This window comes from Ictidomys tridecemlineatus, chromosome 7, assembly GCF_052094955.1.
Source record: "Ictidomys tridecemlineatus isolate mIctTri1 chromosome 7, mIctTri1.hap1, whole genome shotgun sequence".
NCBI classification, from domain to species: domain Eukaryota; kingdom Metazoa; phylum Chordata; class Mammalia; order Rodentia; family Sciuridae; genus Ictidomys; species Ictidomys tridecemlineatus.
The window spans coordinates 181514213-181533944 of record NC_135483.1 but is presented as its reverse complement, the minus strand read 5'-3'; the positions used below and the strand labels follow the sequence as shown (position 1 = coordinate 181533944).

General features: G+C 54.6%; 1 protein-coding gene across 8 annotated transcripts; it reads right to left on the bottom strand.

The window, feature by feature from the left end:
- Nucleotides 1-207: 207 nt before the first annotated feature.
- Nucleotides 208-13895, bottom strand: Slc4a3 (solute carrier family 4 member 3). 8 transcript variants are annotated; one of them, XM_078018077.1, is made up of 24 exons: nt 13836-13895; nt 13660-13712; nt 12964-13107; nt 12476-12638; nt 11615-11892; nt 11371-11486; nt 10760-10959; nt 9019-9167; nt 8683-8863; nt 8089-8224; nt 7659-7842; nt 7184-7283; nt 6643-6827; nt 5879-6104; nt 5469-5687; nt 4928-5076; nt 4599-4793; nt 3909-4127; nt 3483-3572; nt 2843-3009; nt 1986-2239; nt 1508-1677; nt 1150-1323; nt 208-486 (listed from the first exon to the last, which is right to left on the bottom strand). In XM_078018077.1, exons 3-24 carry the CDS (start codon nt 13012-13014, stop codon nt 409-411), a joined length of 3684 nt encoding a protein of 1227 aa, XP_077874203.1. In that variant the 5' UTR covers nt 13015-13107; nt 13660-13712; nt 13836-13895; the 3' UTR covers nt 208-408. The 8 variants fall into 8 exon arrangements, with proteins under 8 accessions (XP_077874203.1, XP_077874204.1, XP_077874202.1 ...); XM_078018078.1 differs by lacking the exon at nt 13660-13712 and having other exon boundaries at nt 13836-13857; XM_078018076.1 differs by lacking the exon at nt 13836-13895 and having other exon boundaries at nt 13660-13773.
- Nucleotides 13896-19732: the final 5837 nt, after the last annotated feature.

Genomic DNA, 19732 nt, shown 5'->3' with positions numbered 1-19732 from the left:
TGTACTTGAGGGGGCCTGAGGCAGGGATGATAAGGCCCAGCTCTGACCTTCTGTGGTCTTGATTCTCCCCTTTCACCTCAAGGACTCTGTCCTTGCCTTAAACCTCTCCCAGGTTTTGATGACCCAGATAATAGAATTCTTCTGATTCTTCCGGATGGATAATATGACTGAGAAACCAGAGATGGCACCAAGAAAGTGAGGCAGACACAAGACAAGGAGTGTGGTTATAATGAGCTGAAAGCCTGTGCCGGTCTGGTCTTGCAAGGTCCTGGGCTGAAGTCAGAGGGCCACTCTGGCCTGGCACCAGTCATAGCTCCAGGCATATCCCTGGCCCTGGTGCTGAGCTCTGCCAGGGGCCCTGGTGTTGATCACTAAGGTAGGGTCTGTGAGGGGCACCATCCCAGAGGGTCACACGGGCATGTGCAGCTCGTTGTACTCATCCTGGCCATCCTCATCAAAGTTTGGTTCGGCATCTTCTGAGTCCAACTGCGGAAAGGAACACATCGTTGGTCAGGGAAACAACTCCCCATATCCTCCTTCACCCACAAACCCTCCTTGCTCCCAGACCTTCTCCAGCTTCACTCTCTGAAGGGATCATGACCCCAAGTTGAAGCATTTCCCTTGACCAAAATCTTTGGGTCACTCCCCAGATTACTAAGTACCTCCTAGTAATAATAATAATCATGATGGCAAATACTACATGAGAAATTCTTTCCTAGGGCCACTTCTAGTTCCTGCAGCACCTCTACATGCAATGTTTAAGTATGGATGAATTGCAAAGAGATGTCCCTTCTTCTAGCCAACAAAACAGGGCTCAGGATGGACCTCAGCACCATGCCACCCCCACTTGTACATCCCTCAGCTGTGTGCTTTTGTTCAGGGCACAGGCCGCCCACAGCAGCCCTATGTTTACTCTTGCACCAAACCATCATGCCAAGTGCTTTATCTGGATTAGTATTTAATCCTTCCAACATCATGTAAGGTAGAATCTGTTATCAGCCCCATTATACAGATGAAAATGAGATTTCAGAAGCTAACTTGGCTAAGGTCATACAAACTGGCAGGTGGCTCAGAAGAGACTGGAACCCAAGTATCTGATTCCAATGCCCATTCACACTAAGCCTGCTACCCGAAACCACCATTCCTTACCGCCTGCAGCTCCCTGTCCTGGAAGAGCCGGGGCAAAAGGCAACGCCTCAGAGGCACCGTGAGCAGCAGCAGGAAGGGAAAGGCAAGAGAGGCCGCTGTGGACTTGACCACCCAGAGCAGGGCAATACAGCCCAACTGGATGCAGGTAAACAGGTGCATCCGCCATGTCTTCACCTGGAGGAACAGGCATCGGGCCTCACCACCCAGCAGCCCCAGTCAGCTCCCACCCACACCTAGGAACCTTGCTCCAAGACCCAAGTGATCCTTCATACTCACCCTGTCCATTTCTGGCCCAGGGATCTCTCCAGATCCTTGCCCCATCACCCCTTCTCCCCACCTCCATGCTTCTTGGCCTGACCTTGGTCACATAGGGCTGCTCTGGATGGTGTTTTGCCGGCATGAAGATGAGCAACAGACGCTGGGACAACTGGATACCAGACAGAGATGTGACACCCATGTACAGGAAAATCCCAAAGAGCACAGCCAGTGGGATCCGCCGCAGCACAGCTCCCATGACAATGGACAGGCCTGGAAGAGGTGACACAGGCCTGCCTGACCCCTCAGGCAGCCTCCATGAAGACAGATGGGCCTGGGAACAATGGGACATGGACCCCCTGACAGGTCAGCTGGACCACATGAAGAGAAGATGGAACAAGACAAAGAACTAGGAAGGGGCTCAAGAAAGGGCTGACCAGGTGAGAGATAGGTTGGGAGTCAGAGGAACAGCCAGATGTGACATATTTGCAGATTCAGAGGCGACCTGGTCAGGCCTGGGACAGAGAGGACTGTAGGCCATGGGGCCCAAGGCAGGTCTGCAGGGAAGGCTGGACTCTCACCCACGAGGCTGGCGATGAGCACCCCGGTGACGCGCTGCTCCCGCACCTCCTGAATCTGGGGCTTGTCACCAGGTGCGATGGCAGTGCGCATCACTGTCAGTGCATTGACATGGGTGACAGAGCGGACGGTGGCAGCTGTAAGCCAGGGCAACCCAAAGAGCCCACAGAGACCACCCAGAGAGCCAATCAGCAGCAGGTCAAGGTGAAAGCCAGAACCCTTGAGCAGCCTCCTGGCCTTCTGACTGACGATGAGCCTGCAGGGGAGGGCAACAGGGATGGCTGGCCAGGGGACCTGCAACAGGCACAGCCCAGCACACACACACAAGGACAGGAATGTGAGGGAGGGATGTGCAGACACATTTCTCCCAGGGACCTGCCAGCTTCCTCTTTCAAGTTCCCAAATAGAAGTTCTCACATTGCAGCAAATTTGAGCCAAATTCTCATACTGTGAATATTTAAAACACCACAAAAGCCAGATGCCAGATCTCACCACATTATTTTGGTTTATCCCAAATGAGATACATGTGAGCATCCCCGGGTGACAGAACATTCTGCCAGAGCACTCTGAGGACTGTCAAGTGCCTCCATGCAAACCATGGTGGCATAAGACGTGTATCACATCAAACCACCCAGGAGAACCATGTCCAGACCCTCATGCCCCACCCCTACCCCACATCCCCACAAACCCCCCTCTTCCACACCCCTGCCAGCTCCGACATGCTCCTCCTCAAGGCCTGCCATATCTCCTGCTGCCTTCAGACCGACAAGATGCCCCACTTTAACCTTGACACCAATCCAAGGAGCCTGGCCCTGGCTCTCCCTTTCTCCCCCGTTCCCAGTGCCCCAAGTCCTCTCACGCTGTGATCTGTGTCTCCATGAATATCAGGATGAGGACCAGGAGGGCAGGGACAGCAGCTGCCACCATCATCCAGGGTGGGAAAGGGCGGGCACTGCCCAGGGGTGGGATGAACCATGTGCGCTTATGTGGGGAGGTCACCGAGAGCCCTGTGGGCACGGTGAGCTTCTGCAAAACAGGAAAGAAGACTGGGCTTAGGGACACAGTCAGCCTCCCCATACAGGAAACCCACAGAGTAGCTGTTTCCGCCAAGCTCTGTGTCCCCAATACCAGAACTTTGGGGAAATGGGGAAATTCACTTTATATACTCCAAAGTCTCAGTCCTTCCAGGGATCCAGTAGCGGGAAGGGAAATGAAATACCTTCTTCTAGAGCGCAAGAGCAGTCAGCAGACCTGCCACAGGGAGACCTGTCATCCTGCCCCAGCCCACACCCGCTCCTCAGGATTCCTCTCTTGGCTGGACCTGGAACCTGGAACCTGAACCTGCTCCTGGAACCCCAGCCCCACCCTCCCAACATGGCCACAACAGGTCACTGTTCTACTAGGAGACCAGTCCTGCTTTTGACCCAGGGACAGTGGAAATGAGTCATGGTCCTGGCCCTGAGTGAGAACCAGATGCAGCAGGGACAGGGCTCACCCACCTGTGTGTAGGTGTCTGTAATGGAGTAGTCTACCAGGACCATCACCAGGATGGAGATGGGGATGCCAAAATCCCCAATAAGGCGGCGAGCCTGCAGGAGCAGAGGTGGAGTGAGCGTCTGCAGACTCTGGCTTCCCCCCACCCCTCCCATCCCCTTCCAGAAGCCAGAAGTTCCCCTATCGTCTCTCTGATCCCCTCCCATGGGTGCCAACTGCACCCAGGAGAGCATTATCATCTTTATGAAACTTCTCTGGGGGGAACAGTGAAAAAATTCTTGATGAGGCTCCTAATGGGGTGCCAGGGCTGCCCAGACTTGGTGTGAGTCCATAGGTTGGCTGGGGAAGGGTGAGGGACGCAGTCTATCTCTAGAGTACAGCGTGGCATTGAGGAACCCTTGGGGAGGGCACTACACCCAGCCGCCATGCACCTTGCCACCCAGGAAGCGGCTGTTCCTGAACTTGCGTAGGAAGAAGGCAATGAGGAAGGTCCCAAGCATGAGGATGAGGGACAGCAGAGCCGTGTTGGGCTGGTTCCTGGGGCCAGGTGGTCCCTCAGTGGGGGGCAGTGCACTGCCATTTGGCTCCAGGCCAGCCTCCAGGGTCTCCTCAGGAGGGTAGAATGGCAGCAGCGGGTGCTCTGTGAATACCTGTGTGTGCACAACAAGGACACCTTACCACTCACTTGGGCAGGTGAACCCAATGTCAACACCTTCAGTACACCTGTGAAAGAGGGGGTGCCCCCTCACATACCTGAGCAGACAGCAATAACCCATAGACTTCCAGCATCACACACACACACACACACACACACACACATACTTCTACAAAAGGTGACCCAAGGACACGCAGCCTCGTAGTGCTGCCAGTACCCCAACTCCATCACACACCTGTGCAGGTAAATGCACATCACTAAGCCTCCAGTTTCTCGGGGTACAACTGGCATCCTCAGGGTCTCACCTCCTCCCCTTGAGCTCAGACCTAGGGTGTCCCTGATCCACCCGCGCCAACACCCAACAGAGCCCCTTTCCTTGTTCCCCTGCCCCCAAACTCCAAACCTGCCCCCCGCCACTCCCTGGGGTTCTTCCAGGCTTACTCCACCCCCCCATCCTGACCCCCACCTTGTAGAGCTTGTGGAAGGTCTCATAGATGAAAATGAGCGAGATGAGGAACGCAAAGATCTCCTGGGTGAAAGGCGAGATATAGCGGACCAGGAAGCTGCCCTCAGCGGCCACCAGGGCAAGAACGAAGACCACCAGCCAGAGGCCAACCCACACCCTGCCAGTGAGGTACTCCAGATCCTGGGCGCGGCAGAACTAGGGCAGAGATGTGGCAGTTACCCACAGGACATCTGTCCTCAGCAGGATAAGAAGGTGGTGCACTCCAAAGGAGAGAGGAGGGAAAGAGGTACAGTGGGGGGCAGGCCGCCCTGGGGACAGCAGAGATTTACCTTGAAGAAGGCTTCTTCAAAGACAAGCAGTGGCCCAGAGAAGCCAACCACCAGCAGTGGCTGGGCACCCAACAGAGAGAAGAGGACACCCAGCACAGCTGTGGACACGATCAGCTCTGACACTCCCATCAGGCCCTCGGTCTTCTCTCCTGGGTGGGCAGTGGACAGTGTGGAGGCTCTAGCCTGGCTCTTTATACCTGCCTCCTTCCTCTTCTAGCGTATCATAAACTGGTGACCCCAGCAAAAGAGGAGTGGCCCCCAGAGTGATACACAAGGCCCCCTCTCCACCCTCATTCTTCCCAGTCACCTTCCACCTCTCCAAAGGTGATCACCCTTTATAACTCTCCTACCACCTTCCTTTATAGCCCCCCAAAAGTGATCCCTAGGATTCGCTGACCCAGCAGCTCCCAAAGGTGGTCACATCTTTCTAGTTCCTCTATCAGCTCCCTAAAGTAACCCCTAGGACACCACAGTCCAGAAACTCTGCAGGTGACCCCAGCCCCCCAAAGTGACCACAGGAGCCCCAACTCCCCCACTTTACCTAGCAGGCCCCCAAAAGTGATGGCAGGGCTGAGGGCCGCAAAGTAGATGAAGAGCACAGCAGCCACACACTGGGAGTGCAAGGCGTCCCACAGGTCACTGGGGTAGTGGGGGTAGCGCCGCTTCACGTCCCGGACAAGCCCCCCAAACACCGAGCCCGTCCGCAGTAGGGGGTCATCTTCAGGGGTTGCCTCAGAGCCTCCCAACTCCAGAGACAGCTCTGGGGAACAAGAGGCTACTGGAACGCAGACCACGCCCTCCAGCTTAGAGGCCCCAGGCTCAGGCTGCACAGCCTGGGATGTGGGGTCAGGGCTGGGAAACCAAAGCAGGCAGGAAGGACTGGGGTAGTCAGGACAGGGTGGAGGTCTGGTGCAGGCCCTGGCTCTGGGGAGGGTATGTCACAGGTCTGACCTTTCCCAGGGGTCACATAGCCGCCCCGGGTGGTCGTCTCCACTTTGGTCTGCTCGCGCTCCCGGCGCTTCCTCAGAAGCTCCCGCTGGAAGGCAGCCACCGAGCGCAGTAGGTCACGGCCCTCCACCTCGGACGGTGGGATCACAATGCTGCCATCCAGGAACTCACTGATGGCGCTGAGGAGGTCCTGCCGGTCGTCTGCCTGGTAGGCAGCCTCATGAAACAGCTGGGGCGACAGGAGGGAAGAGGGAGGAGGACTTTGGTGGAGGGCTCCAGGAAGGAGGTGTTGGATCACACAGCCAGGAGCAGGGTGGACAGCAGCCACGGCCACAGGGCCAGTCCGGCAATATCGGCTATCAAAATGGTGGCACTCGTCCCTGCGGGCCTGCAAGCAGTGCTGCTCTGAACTCCCCGGATGCCCTCTGTCCTCCTCAGGGCCTCCAGACTTTTCCACACACAACAACTAAAGCAGTAACGCAGGGCAGAACAGGGCCTCCTGTCCAAGCCCAGGAGAAACACAGCAAAGACCAGTGCAACCAGCCCTCCCATTCAAGTCTTTGTTACATCTGACACCTCAAGGTCTGGGCTTCCTCTCCCACCAAGCCCCAGCCCGGGGATCCAATTTCTACCATTGGCTAACCAGAGTCCAAAGCAGGGCCTCTACCTGCAAGGGGCCTCAGCACCCTGCCTCCATGGGCACTGAGAGAACAAGCAGGGCCCAGGGAAATAGGCTAACAATCCCAGCCTGGGGGTGCAGAGCCCACCTTGTCAGACATGAGGGTGGCAATGGAGCGCCCCAGTTCATGATAGTCGGTGCTGGTGTGGCTGGGCCCCAGCATCACGAAGAGGAAGCGGACAGGCACAGGGACCTCAAGCACAGACTCCAAGAGCACAGCCTCACTCAGCCGCACAAAGGCTGCTGCTGGCTGCTCCAAGAAAGGCACACAGCCTGGGGGAAGAGGAAGGCAGAGGTGCTGGGCAAAGGAGAGCAGTCAGTGCAGGCCCTCGTGGGGGATCTGGGGCACAGTGGAACAGACTGCACACTGCACAAAGAAACACCAATCTACAAGACCCTATTAACTCAAGCACTTATATATTTATTACAACTTGCTAATAGATGGAAATTACAAATATTAAATAAGAGTGCTTTTTTCTAATTCTCACAACGTTGCCATATGGACTAGCAAGATGGGAAACAGGAGGGAAATGGGGGGAGAAAGGGCTGGAGATAACAGCCTCCAGCCAGAGCTCAAGACCAGCAGGCCACAGGGAGGGCCCTGCCCCCCAACACCCAACGCTGCTCACCCACGAGCACAACGGTGGCCTCAGCATCTTCAGGGATCTTCTCCAGCAGCTTCAGGCTTTTCCCCCGGTGACCATCTCCCCCAGGCATGTGCAGGGGCTTCTGAGGACGCAGAACTGGAATAGGGCTGGGACCCAGACCGGAGGCCGTGGCAGGCCCTCCTATCCCTCACTCCAGCCCTGGATCTGGGCCGCATGTTCTCCCTCACAGTCCAGACAGGGACCATTTGTATTGTGGCTACACATTCAGAAGGGACCAGGCCAAGATCTGGACCCCATGGATCTGCCACATCATGGCATTTTACCCCATGTCTCCATCACAGGAAACCGTCATGCATGTCACCTCCAGGTCCCCAGCATGTCTAGCACAGTGCCAAACCAGGACCTTCCCAACCTGTTCAATGAAGCTGTCGACAACCTCAACTCAAACTGGATGTCCTCTCAGTCCCCCAGCCCAAGTCAGAGCAAGGCCACTGACCTCCTTAGCATCAGGATCATGTGGCCAGAGTGGGGCTGGCTCCCCCAGGTCATCAGCCATGGTAGGCACGGCACCGTCGGGGCCATGACTGGGGGTTGGGTGATGATTCCCCAGGACTGAGTTCACGCTGGAGCTCGATGGGTTTCGAGGGAAAAAGCCACTGTCCTTGTCATCATTGGGATGGCTGGAGAAGGGGGACAAGGTGGGTTAGAAGAGGCTCATGGCAGACTGAGGTCACAAGGAGGTAAGAAGTGGGAAGATCAGGGCCTCCATTTCTTCTGTCTCAGTGTAAGAACTTTCTATCGGTTGGAACTACAGAAAGATGGAAAGAGAATGAGCTCCCTATCACTTCTGGTATTCAAGCAGAGGTGAGAGTCATTCAAAAGAGCCTGTGCTGAACCAGACCCACTCCCAGGTGCCCTGCCTGCACCTGTGTTTTAGCAGCAGAGTACGCAGGACGCTGGCTCTGTCCTCTGGCCGGATCTGATCAGACACAATCATAGTCTCCACCACAAGGTGCGCAATGCCTGGCAGGGTGGTCTGCTCCAGGTCCAGGAGGGCCGCTCCTAGGAATACAGGTGGAGGGGGCACATCCTGTCAGATAGGAGACCACCTCCCATGCTACCTTGCCCCACAGGGCAAGCGTGTGTGCTGAGTAAGTACCCGATGCATTCAGGCAGATACATGGGTCCCCTGTGGCCACGAGCTGGCTGGTGAAGGGGTGTGAAAGCCGAGCACAGAAGCAGGCAGGCCCCTCCTCACCAAGGAAGAAAAGACTTCCATGAATTTGCAGCGTTCAACTTCCCCTTCCTTGGGAACATCCACTGGGCACCAGGTACAGTATTAGGTACCAATAGGTCCAGCCCCTCAAGATTATGAATGGCTGAGGCAATTGGACTCTATGACCCCAAAGTGGTGGCCAGATCTCATTGCCTTGGCCCTGAGCTCCTGGGAGTAGGCCCAGGGTACTGGGCAGTCTGGCATGGGCTGTGGTCTTGAGGTGGGCAGGCCTAAGGATCCCTACCCTGAGCAATGGTCCTCCTGAGCTCCAGGAGACTGCGGAAGGAGAGGGAAGCCACGTGGGGCTTCCCCCAGCGCTCCGTCTCCTCCTCCACGTCCTCCTCAAACTTGATCCAGCGGGCTGTCTCCCGCCAGTGGGGCTCTTGGCTTCGGTCTAGCATCAGTTCGTTCAGCTCCACAAATACCTGACGTAGAAGACAGGGGTGAGAGCCTGGGGGCTGCCAGGTGGGACAGGGTGGCATGGGAAATGTCATTCCAGGGAAGGGCAGGGAAGAAGAGAAAGAAGGCTCCAGGCAGAGCAGGTGAGGGAGCCCCAGGCCACGCCCTCAGGCCCCTGCACCTCGTGAGGCCTCCTGTCCAGCTTCTTCTTCTTCTTCTTCCTGCGCAAGATGGGGGCCAAGCCACTTGGGCTGCCCCTCCCTCCCTGAGTCCGGGACGGCTTCTTCACTAAGTGCCGCCGCACACCAGGGTTGTCCTCCAGGCGGTGACCTGCAGAGAAAGTGGGCTTGGTGGTCCCACACGTCCAGCTCAGACCTTAGAGTCACGCACTACAGACTCCAGCCCTCTGCTCTGCCCAACAAGTCTACCTGGTGAGGGTGACAGTCACCAAGAGGACACACTACCAGGACCACATCATCTGATGTGGCCATTTCATGGATAAGGAGACTGACAGGAAGGGGGAAGATGGTTAACCCCAAATCACAAAGAGAACCACTGGCCAAGTCACACAAAAAGTCAGACCCTAACTCAGTCCATATCCCCAGCTGGATCTACTGGTCCCTGCCACTTCCTCCCCAGCCCTATGGCTGACACCAGTCCCTAGGCACCAAGCCCCCAACACTTCCTAGCACCCATGCCCCATGGATACACACTCCAGCAGGATATGTTTCTGCCTGCCCTTTCCCAGGCCAACAGCTGGGGACAAGCTGGCCATCCAGTTACTCACCAGCTGGTGCCCCTGCCATGGGGCTCTCCTGGGCCCTGGTGGGCTCCCACAGGCCACAGTCCTCAAAGTCCAGCACAAACATCTCCAAGTCCTCTGAGGCCAGCAAGTCTCGAGGGCTGGGGGCTGGATTCCTCCCAGAACTGTGGCTCTCAGTGTCCCTAGGCCCAGGGCTCAGTGCCCCATTGGGCTCCATGACCTCCTCCAGCAGGCTCGTCATTCCCCCGCAGCCAAGGCCTCAGCCCCTGCTCCCTCCCAGATCCTGGGTTCTCCCAACAGTGAGAGCCTGGGCAGCAGAGGTCTTTGTCCAAGCAGAGCTGTAGGTAGCGAGGCCTCCTGACCCCAACTCCTCACATCCCCAAGCCTTCTCCCTGATGATTCCAGCCCCCACCCTGGGTCTGTAAACACGCCCTCCCCATACCCCCACCCCCCCACCATCCTGCTGCCACTGCCGCTGCTGCCATCGGATTGTTCCTGTCCCTGTCCTCAGGCCCTGGCAACTTTCCATGACGTACTGAGCTCAAAGCCCTACCCTACCCTGCCCCCGCAAACACATCCAGTGGTTCTGAAGAGCAGGAGGGCGGGGCCAGTGATGCCCCTGGCCTGGGCACAGAGCCCCACGGGTGATGACAGGTGGCACCAAAGCCAGGGCACTGATAAGATGGAAGGAATGTAGAGATCACAGCCAGGACCAGCCAAGGGTGGTGGGACAGGACTGACAGAGGTCCTGGCTCAGGGAGGAGAAGGGGCCTGGCAGCCTGATTCAGGCTTAAAAAGCTGGTCTGCAGGGGGTAAGAAGAAGGGGTTCAGAGTTTTCTCTGAGAAGAAGGGCCTTGGGAGAAGGGAATATAATGATGTCCTCAAATGCCACAGGGAGAGAGGGTGCCTTATTTCAGGGGTGACTCAGAGGACAGAATCAGAACCAAAGGTGTCACAAATGGAAATCTCAGCTCTGGCAATCAGAGAGATGGCTTGGTAAGGTAGTGAGCTCCCTGTCATTGGTCACATTCCAGCAGACAGGAACACTGCAGAGAGGACTCAGCCCTGGGTGGGGGAGAGCACAAGCCTCTTCAAGGTCCCTGGCAGGCTGGGAGCCTGTGGGAGTGGGCAGCAAGGACTACCATGGGGTGTCACTCACTTTTCATGTCATCCAGGTCTGCAGAGCCCAGCATCTGGGCCTCTGCCTCATCAGTGGGCACCTGCTGCTCCGGACCACCAGGGTTACCCAGGGCACTGCCTGGACACAGTCGCTCCCGCAGGTCATAACTGGCTGATGGGCTCCAGGGCCGGCTCTTCTCGGCAGTGACTCGGGAGGCCCGGGCCCGGGGACTGGGGGAGCTGAGAAGACAACATGCACCCTGGACTTAACAGGGCAAGGCCAAGGAGATGAGCAGGCTAGTGGGTTCCAGTACATTCTCCAATTGGGGGGCCTGGAGTAGACACCTGGGCACCGGACACAGGCCTCCCTCACCCATCAGGCCGGCCCTCCTCCTCCAGCCTGTATCCTGTCCTCTTCTTTCTGACACCTCAGGCCTAGAGGACTCAACTCTTGGCTCTGCTCTTTCCTGTCTTCTCTTATTCTCTCCCCCTTGTAAACTATGGAGACATATAATGCTCCCCACCTTCCCTCCTCTCTGGGTCACACCTGGGGACACCCCTCAGGGTTAGGAAGGAGGTGACTATCAAGAGCCTTGTGCCTAACTACTCTGGGCTGGGCTAGAGCCTGCTGAATGGGGCTGAGGCCAATACCTGAGCAAAGGCTGGGGGCTCTGGTCAGGGCGTGGTCCCACCGAGGGCAGGGGCTTGGTGCAAGCAGCCTTCCCTGAGAGGCCAGGACTGTCATCCTCATCGCTGCCAATGGAGAACTGTGGATAGACAGATGTGCCCTGGGCCCAACTTACCACTCAGCAAGCACTAGCCCCCACCCTTCTTCCTCCATCCTTTGTGCACCCTCCCTGAACAGCCACCCCTCATTCAAGTGGCAGGTCCCTACCTTGGCTTTCTGTGGGGACCCTGATGGTGGGGGCTCCACAGGTTCTACCTCAGATTCCCCTTCCTCTTCCTCCTCTTCCTCCTCTTCCTCATCTGCTCCAGCTCCCCCCTCCTCCTGGATCGGGGGAGTCCCCTCAGAGGGAGGAGCAGAGGTCTTTTCCTTCTTCCCCTTCTTCCTGGTATGCCGGGCAGAGGTGGGGGGCAGTCGCCGCAGCTTGTGTGGTGGAGGCAGGCGCGCTGAGAGCGGGTGGTGGGTGTGATGGGATGTGTGCCGGTGAACTAGGGGTGCAGGAGAGCTGGTGAGGCCCGCGCATAAGCAGGGGAGCCTCCCCGCCCAAGGGGCACACACCTTATTCTAGCTCAAGGCCTCAAAGGAGGGCACCCTAGTCCTTCCTCCAGGGCCTGGCTCCCCCCAACATCTGTGTCCATGCTCCTGTCATTGATGAGGCCTGACAGAGTGGGGGTCAGGAGTGATGGAGAGGGAAGGTCACAAAAGAGAACCTCGGGTGGGGGAAGATGTGATACAGCAAGGACGCATAAGAGGAGCTGAGAGGGGTCACCACATGGCAGAGAGGAGGGTGAGCAGGGCCAAAGGGGAAGATGAAGGTCACCGAGTGAGGCCTCAGGCCCATCTCCCTACATCTTCCCTGGTCTGGGCCCCTGCTTCCCTGGCAGGTGAATAGGTGATGGGTGAGAAAGGCAGAATGACTTAACATGGCATGGTGGCCCAGCACAGAGTCCAGCACAGTGTGTCCAGCACAGGATGGCACTAGGTGACCAAGCCGAAGGTGAGCACGGTGATGGTGGCGATGAAGGTGATGGTGGTGAGGGCAGCCACACTAGGGGTCCCCAAGCTACCCACACTCAAAGTCCCGCTCGCTGTAGCTGCGGCTGGGCTTCTCAGGGTCCCAGGCTGGGGGCTTGCTGATGAGATCCCCAAACCTGCTCACAGCCAAGGTCTTGCCCAAATCATCATCCTCCTCCACGTCTGGACTTAGAGGGGGCTCCTCCAAGGGCACCCGGACCTGCAGGCCCAGATAGCATCTCCTAAGGACCAATGGGCTGTGAATGCCCCACACCCACCCCAACTCCATGCCCTAGTTGGAGGCGGGGTCAACCAGCAGGCTACATCTTCAACAGCCCTCAGCCCCCTAATCCCCTGCAGGCAACCAGGCCTTGGGAGGGAAGGGGGCCACGGATCTGAAAAATATCAAAGACCCCTCTTTCTCCATTCCACCAGCCCAGAGAGATAAGCACATATAGGGGTCCCAGGGCCTATGGGAGAACCACCATGCCTCGCAGGGTCCATCCCGCCCCTCTTCCCCCCACCTCCCCTCCAACGTCAGTCACCTGGGGTAGGGGGGAGGCGCCCCCGGGCGGCGGGATCACTCCGTTGGCCATGGCTGGGCGGGCGGCTTGGGAGGCTCCGGTTCACCAAGGGACCAGAACCCCGGGTGAGAAGAAGGGGGCGCTGCGGAGGCCTAGTGGGGAGCCCTGGGGGTGGAGGGCGGGGTCAGGATGCTCGCGCTGACGGCCCCCGCCCGGGGGTGGCTCCCCTCACCCGGCTGGAGTGTCCCTCCAGGCCCAGCCATTCCCGGGACAGCCCGAGCCCCCGCCCCTCCTGGCGACCACGTCCCGCCCGCGGTACCTGAGGGCTCCGGAGCCTGCGGGGCCGGGGCGGGCCGCCGCGCCCCATGTCCCTCCCAACGCGCTCCAGGGCGCGGCCACCGGGCTCCCGTCCGGCCTCTCGCCGCGCAAGCCGGGCCTGGCGGACGCAGGCGCTGGAGCCCGCAGCCTGCGGCTCCACCTCCTCGCGCTCGGCTCCCCCGCCGCCGCCGCCGCCGCCGCCGCGGGGCCGCACAATGGGAGCGGGCGGGCTGTGACTCACCCCGCCCAGACCGGCCGGGCCCCGCGCCCTGACCCCCGCAGGACCCCACCTACCCACGCGCCCCTTTTCCAGGCGACCCACGCATTGCTGGGGGCGGGTGCATGGCCCTAAATTCCCACAATCCCCCAAACACGCCGCCACCTTGCTTTTCGTCTCACCTTGGCTCCAGAACTCTGAAAGCGACTCCCTCCGCAAATGCAAGTCCCTCAGCCTTGGGAACATAGATCATTGACCCCCGAAGCACCCACCACCCAAGTCTCAGTACAGCCTATGTCCCTCAAAGGCCTGGCTTCTGGCGCCCTGCACCACCCAACATTTGACCTTGGCATATTACCTCCCCTCCCTGGACCTCGGTTTCCCTATGGATAGCCAGAGGAAGCTTAGGAGTGTTCCAAAGTTCTGTGCAACTCTGAAATTCTGTGGCTAAGTTTCCTCTCAAGGCCACAACACACACACACACACACACACACACACACACGCCCCTGCACCATCTGAAGTCACATATCATATTGCAAGGGCAAAGGTCTTTGGAAGGAGCTACTGGACCCCAATCTGACCATCCCTGGGTCTGTGAAACTGGACACCTATCAACAAGACCCATGTAACAGTCCCTTGATAAACATCTGTTGAAGCCACGTTCCTGAATCTCCAGGACAAACACAATGAGGAGGAAGAGCTTGGAGTGGAACTGATGGGGAGCAGAAAGTGGAATGGCCAGAGCCAGTAGGGGAAGCAAACAAATGTGATCAGCAAGGGGAGTGGAGAGGAAGAAAGAACAGGCCCTGAGACCTTGGGCACTTTTTCTGACCCCTGCCCTCCTCAGGGTCTTGTCAAACCAAGGAAAGGGCTTCTGCATGCACAACCTTCCAAGAGCAAAAAGGAAAGGGTGCTAGGATCTACTGAACACCCACTTTGCTTTGTGCTTGCCACCCTGTGCTAGGAGGCCCCCTCCTAGGTGGGCCCCCTCCACACTCCCTGCCTCATTTCAGTGAGCTATTTTATTCCCATTTCATGTGCTAGGGGGAGTTTCTGGGAGGCTTGTTAACCTCCATGTCATGACTGGGAAGCAGGCTGCTGACAGATTCAGGTATCAAATCTGAAGGTGAGGTTCTAGGCATGGCCATTTAACTGCTCCAGGCCACCCACTGCCCTCCCAGTTCACAGGACCCTGAGAAGGAAGTTGAAAGAAGATGCCAGTCACGGCATAGAAGGCAAATGTGAATTGTGTCCCAAAATTCAGAATGTGAGACCCATCTGTAAAGGATTGAATTTGTGTTCCCCAAAATTTATATGTTGCAGTCTTAACCTCCAGTACTTCAGAGTGTGCCTTATTTGGAAATAAAGTCATTGCTGGGCTATAGTGGAGTAGGAAGGACTCCTTATTCAATGTACTTATAAAAGGGGAAATTTGGACACTGGCACACAGGGAGAACACCATGTCAAGACCGGAGTTTATGCTACCATGAGCCAAAGAACTAGCAGAAGCTGGGAGAGGGCCCTGGAACTTGTCCTTCCCTAGCATCCTCAAAGGGAACCAGCCCTATGGATGCCTTGATGTCAGACTTCTGTGAGACAGTAAATGTCTGTTTTTTAAGCTACTTCATTTATGGTGTTTTGTTATAGCAACTCTAGCAAACTAGTTCACTCTATCCCTCCTTCATCTCCTCTGAGCCAGATGTCTTCATTCCAAATCTACCCTGTGGGTCATTTCACTTCCTTAGAGAGTTTCGACAGCGCTGGAGCCCTCCCCTGCTGGAAATATTGCAGGAGATTCCCTCTGATCATCAGTCTACCCTCAACATCGTAGACCGGTCCCTCTCTTAGAGCCTATAAAATCAGACAACAGCCACCTTCATGCTGAGACAGGATGCAGGGATCTTGCCAACCTGGGAGCCCTGGTGTATCGGGCCCTGTATATCCTGTATACTGTATCTGTCCAAAACCCCATCCCACCCCAGGGAGCATGCTGAACATAGGTCCTTCTCTCCCAGGAGCCCCTTTGGAGACTCCCACCCTACCAAGAGTACCCTCACAAGCTCCTTACTCTATCCTCTGCCCCTCTGGGATGATGGAATAAAATCTCCCCTGGAAGGGATTTTATTTATTTGCTTCTTTTTTTTTTTTATTTGTGATACTGGGGATTGAACCCCTTGGGTGCTCTACCACTGAGCTATATCCTCAGCCCTTTTCACTTTTTGAGACAGTCTTGCTACATTGCTCAAGCTGACCAAGTGGCTAGGATTACAGGTGTGTAGTGTGGAAGAGACTTTAGAAGCCCAAGTTCAGCTCTCATTCCAGAGCAGAATGAGCCATAGATGCTGACACCTCCCCCCCCCCATTTGTTTCCTACCATCTCCTCCTATTAGACATAATCTATGCTTCCATCATGCCACAGTATCCTCTCTCCGTACTCGACAGCCCCCTACAGTGTTTTCCTGATGTGGTCTTCATTTTTATGACAAAAGTGTCCTTTGTATGCACAAAGGATGGCCGCTCAGGGTGTATGTCAAATGCTCAGATGGTGACAGAAAAGGTGACAGCAAAGGCAGAAGCCAGAAACAGCCAAGCTCAGAGCAGAAGTTACCCCTTCACATCCTTCCTCACAGTCCAGACTGATTTAAACTTCCCACCCTGCATACAGAAGCCCCAGGATGCTTGTCTGGCACATGTGACACCCACATGGTCTGTCTTCTATGGAGCTGGACCCACCCCATCCCACCACTCAAATTTGGAGACACAAGCACACCATTCTCTGGGTTCCTCACAAATGGACCTGGAGCCCTCTGGAGTTGTTTCCTCTCTCAGCCATTTCCTGAAATCACTGTCTTGGGATCCAACATGATAGGAACTAGGCCATTGTAACAGATATTTGTCATCTGTGGCCACCAAAATCTTTGAAACTCTTCTCTTACATTTTTGGTAACACAGTGTAAGTCCTCTCTTCCCAAAGTAGAAGCTAGAAAACTCACATTCCCAGACTCCCTTGCAGTTAGAATACAGACACTGACCTGGGTTCCCACCAGTCAGGCTCCCCAGTGTAAGCCTGAAAGCAGAAGTGAGCAATGTGCATGGGGAGTCCACCTCTGCAAGCAGGTGAGGAGTAAAGCCAAGTGGCTGTTCCCTGAGCAGCAGTGGCAGAGGCTTGGGTGCCTGAGAAACATTGTTTCTCATGTGATGGCTGGTCATGATTCTTGACTCTCTGTTCCTTCCCCAAATACTAATATTCCTTTAATAAATTCCTTTCTAGCTTAAAATAGCTGTAGTTTACAAACAGGCCCCCTGGCTGATGGACCCAGGGAAGGGACTCTGAGTCCAAGTCACAGGCTGAGCAGGAATCAGGCATGAGTGTCACTGACATCAGGGCACTGGTAGAAAGGATATGAGAAAGTGGCCCTCTTATCAACAGGCCAGGGAGCCCTGTCTTTCTTGTGATTACCAGGTCATTCCTCATTATCCCCATCCTTCACTCTCTTGACAAAAATGATACTTCAGCACCCAAAATTGAGGCCGATTTTTCCAGCACACAAGCCACTTTGATACTCATTTTCTTGTTGATCCCTCACAACCCACCCTGGGGCAGAGTATCCTATTTGACAGCTGAAGAAAATGAGGCTCAGGAAATTTAAGTGATTTGCCCAAGATCCAGGGCTCAAGGAGGCATGGCCAAGAAGTTAGCCCAGGCATTCTGACTTCCTGTCTAATGTTTAACCTTGTATGGCATACACCACTCCACCATCGTGTCTTGATGCCCTCCCACAACCACTAAATCTTCCATGCCAGGGCTTGGGATATGGCACAGTGGTAGAGCACTTTCCTGGGATGCATGAATGCACGAGGCCTCAGTTTGATACCCAGAAATCCCCCACACAAAAAAAATCGGTGCCATGAATGACTGTAATATACCACTAACTTCTCAGGTTCATTTTTTGAGGAAACTGTAGCTTTGCTACTAAAGGGCCTGAAGCCAAGTGGCCTCACTTCATTGCCCTACTTGGCTACTAGATAATAGTGTGACCTTGAGCAAGATATTTATTACTCTCTCTGGGTTTTAGATTCTCCTGTAAAATGGGATAACAATGGGGTTACTGAGAAGATAAAATGAGCCCATCTGTGTAAAGGACTTAGGACAGTGACTAACATATACAGTATGTGCTTAGTAAATGTTAGGTAGTTGCAATACTACTACAAACTAAGAGACACTAGCCCCCAAAAGTCATCAGATAACTTGCAATATGAAAAAATGATAAGTATACACATAAAATAAGTGAAAGTTAGCTTTATAAGAGCAGTAAGCTAAGTCTTAGAGCCATATTAAAGATGCCAACCATGCAAAGCAAAGTAGGTAGGTGACATTCAGAATGGTTTGGACCTCCATGAAACAGATTTCTTGGCCAATAGAGCAGTTTTGTTTTGTTTTTTGTTTTTTTTACTGGAAGTTGAGGCCAGGGTCGTGTGCGTGCTAAGCAAGCACTCCACCCAGTGAGCTATGCCCCAAGCCCTAGTAGACCAATATTTCATCAGGAACCCTAAATTAGCAGACTGAAGAGTTTTATAAGACAGTGACAAGTCTCAGGGTTATTTCTTAGGCTCTTGATGAAAGTATCTCCCTGCTCCCCAAAGCAGAGAATCTAGTGCCATTTGCTGTTGACTGGCCTGTGGTAATATCTTTGTTTTCCGGGAGAGGTGGCATGGCACTGAGAAAGGGCCCAAACTCTGGAGTTAGAGATGCTATATATAAAACACCAGTTCGATGCTTGGCACAGAATACGTGCTCGGTAAATGTCACTCATCATTTACTATTGTTGTTACTCTGCAGTAATTTATCCCATTATAATCCACAAGTCCCGCAGTAAACCTGAACTCAGCTTTGACAGAAATCCAATCTCCAGACAGCACCACTGTCCCTGAAGTTTCTTTCACTGAAGAATCCAACTCCCAGCCCTGTTCTTCCTAATGTCTCTGAGGCCAGCATGGCATTTTGAGATAGGAGTCTCTTGCTCATCTTTCATGCTCCTCCTCTACTCCTATTCCTGGGTAAGTTACCTGCTTTGAATGTTGTTGGGGGGAGAGGGAAGATAAGATGGAAAGCAGAAACAGCCTACCAGTTTTTCTGCTCCCCCCCCCCACACACACCCAGAGCCAAAGGCTTAGGAAACCAAGAGAGGTTTTGAGGGAAGAAAAATGAAGTGGGTTAGCAAGAGACACAGCAATTGGCCAGAAGCTGGAGAGGGATAGAGTAGCAGGCCCTTTGCCCTCCCAAGACAGTAAAGCAGAAGGAGGCTGCCCAAGATATAAAGTAGGGAGAGAGTGACATCAGGGAGTCCTGTCGATCCCATGAGATGGGGGCTTGAAATGAGTTAGATTGTTTTGTAAATGTTGTAAACTAATATTTCATGCATACCCAAGTGCGCAAAGTGAGTCTCACACTGTCTCTATACTCAATGCCAAGGGTTGTGAAAAACACCTGGTGAAAAAAGCGGGCAGCTTACAGGCCTCAAATAAGCAAACATGATTATGAAATGAGGCAAGCGCCATGAAGGGAAAGTCCCATCAGAGGATATTCAGGTGGCAGAGCTCAGGATATCCTCTGTAAGGAGGTGAAAATTAAGCAAAAACCTAAGGGATATGAAATAATTAGCCATCCAATGAAGGGTGGGTTGGAATAGCTGAGAACATTCCAGGCAGAAGGAAGAACCTTGGAAAGGCCTGTGGGCAGGAAAGAATGGGTCTGCCTGGATGTTTGAATGAAGTGATGATATTTTGCTGGTAGGATGTTACCACTGGGGACAGATATAAAAGGACTGGAAGATGAACCAGGGGAGACATTCTAGACCTAAGAGCTTTTTTCCCCCAGCATCCTCTGGTGAGATTACTTATTAACTTAAGCTTCAGCTTCCTCCCCTGCAAAATGGAGATCAACTTCTCCTTCAGGGTACAGTGAATAACTTCAAGGATGCTGACCAATATCTTCAAAAATATTCATTGTGAGAACATTCTCCTCCCTCAACCTTCCCCATTCTTTACCACAAGCTCCAGGGCATCCTTCCCCTGGACCAAACTCCCTGAAAACAGACACATGTCTCATTCTTCCTTTCATCACCCCCCCACATCATATCCACATAGAGTCTGACTTATCTGAAGAGCTCAGTAAATATCTGTGGAACTGAAAACAAATGTGCATGTAATTATAGTAACTAATAAACTGAAGAATGTCTTTGTGGAGGACAAGAG

What these genes read in the sequence shown, in the direction of transcription:
- Slc4a3 (XM_078018077.1), bottom strand. Translation starts at nt 13,014, where the DNA reads ATGGCCAACGGAGTGATCCCGCCGCCCGGGGGCGCCTCCCCCCTACCC. An exon ending in CAGGAGGACCATTGCTCAGG is followed by an intron (nt 8,225 to 8,682) that starts GTAGGGATCCTT and finishes CTGTATTCCTAG; the next exon opens with GAGCGGCCCTCCTGGACCTG. An exon ending in AGGACAGGGAGCTGCAGGCG is followed by an intron (nt 487 to 1,149) that starts GTAAGGAATGGT and finishes TCCTTTCCGCAG; the next exon opens with TTGGACTCAGAAGATGCCGA.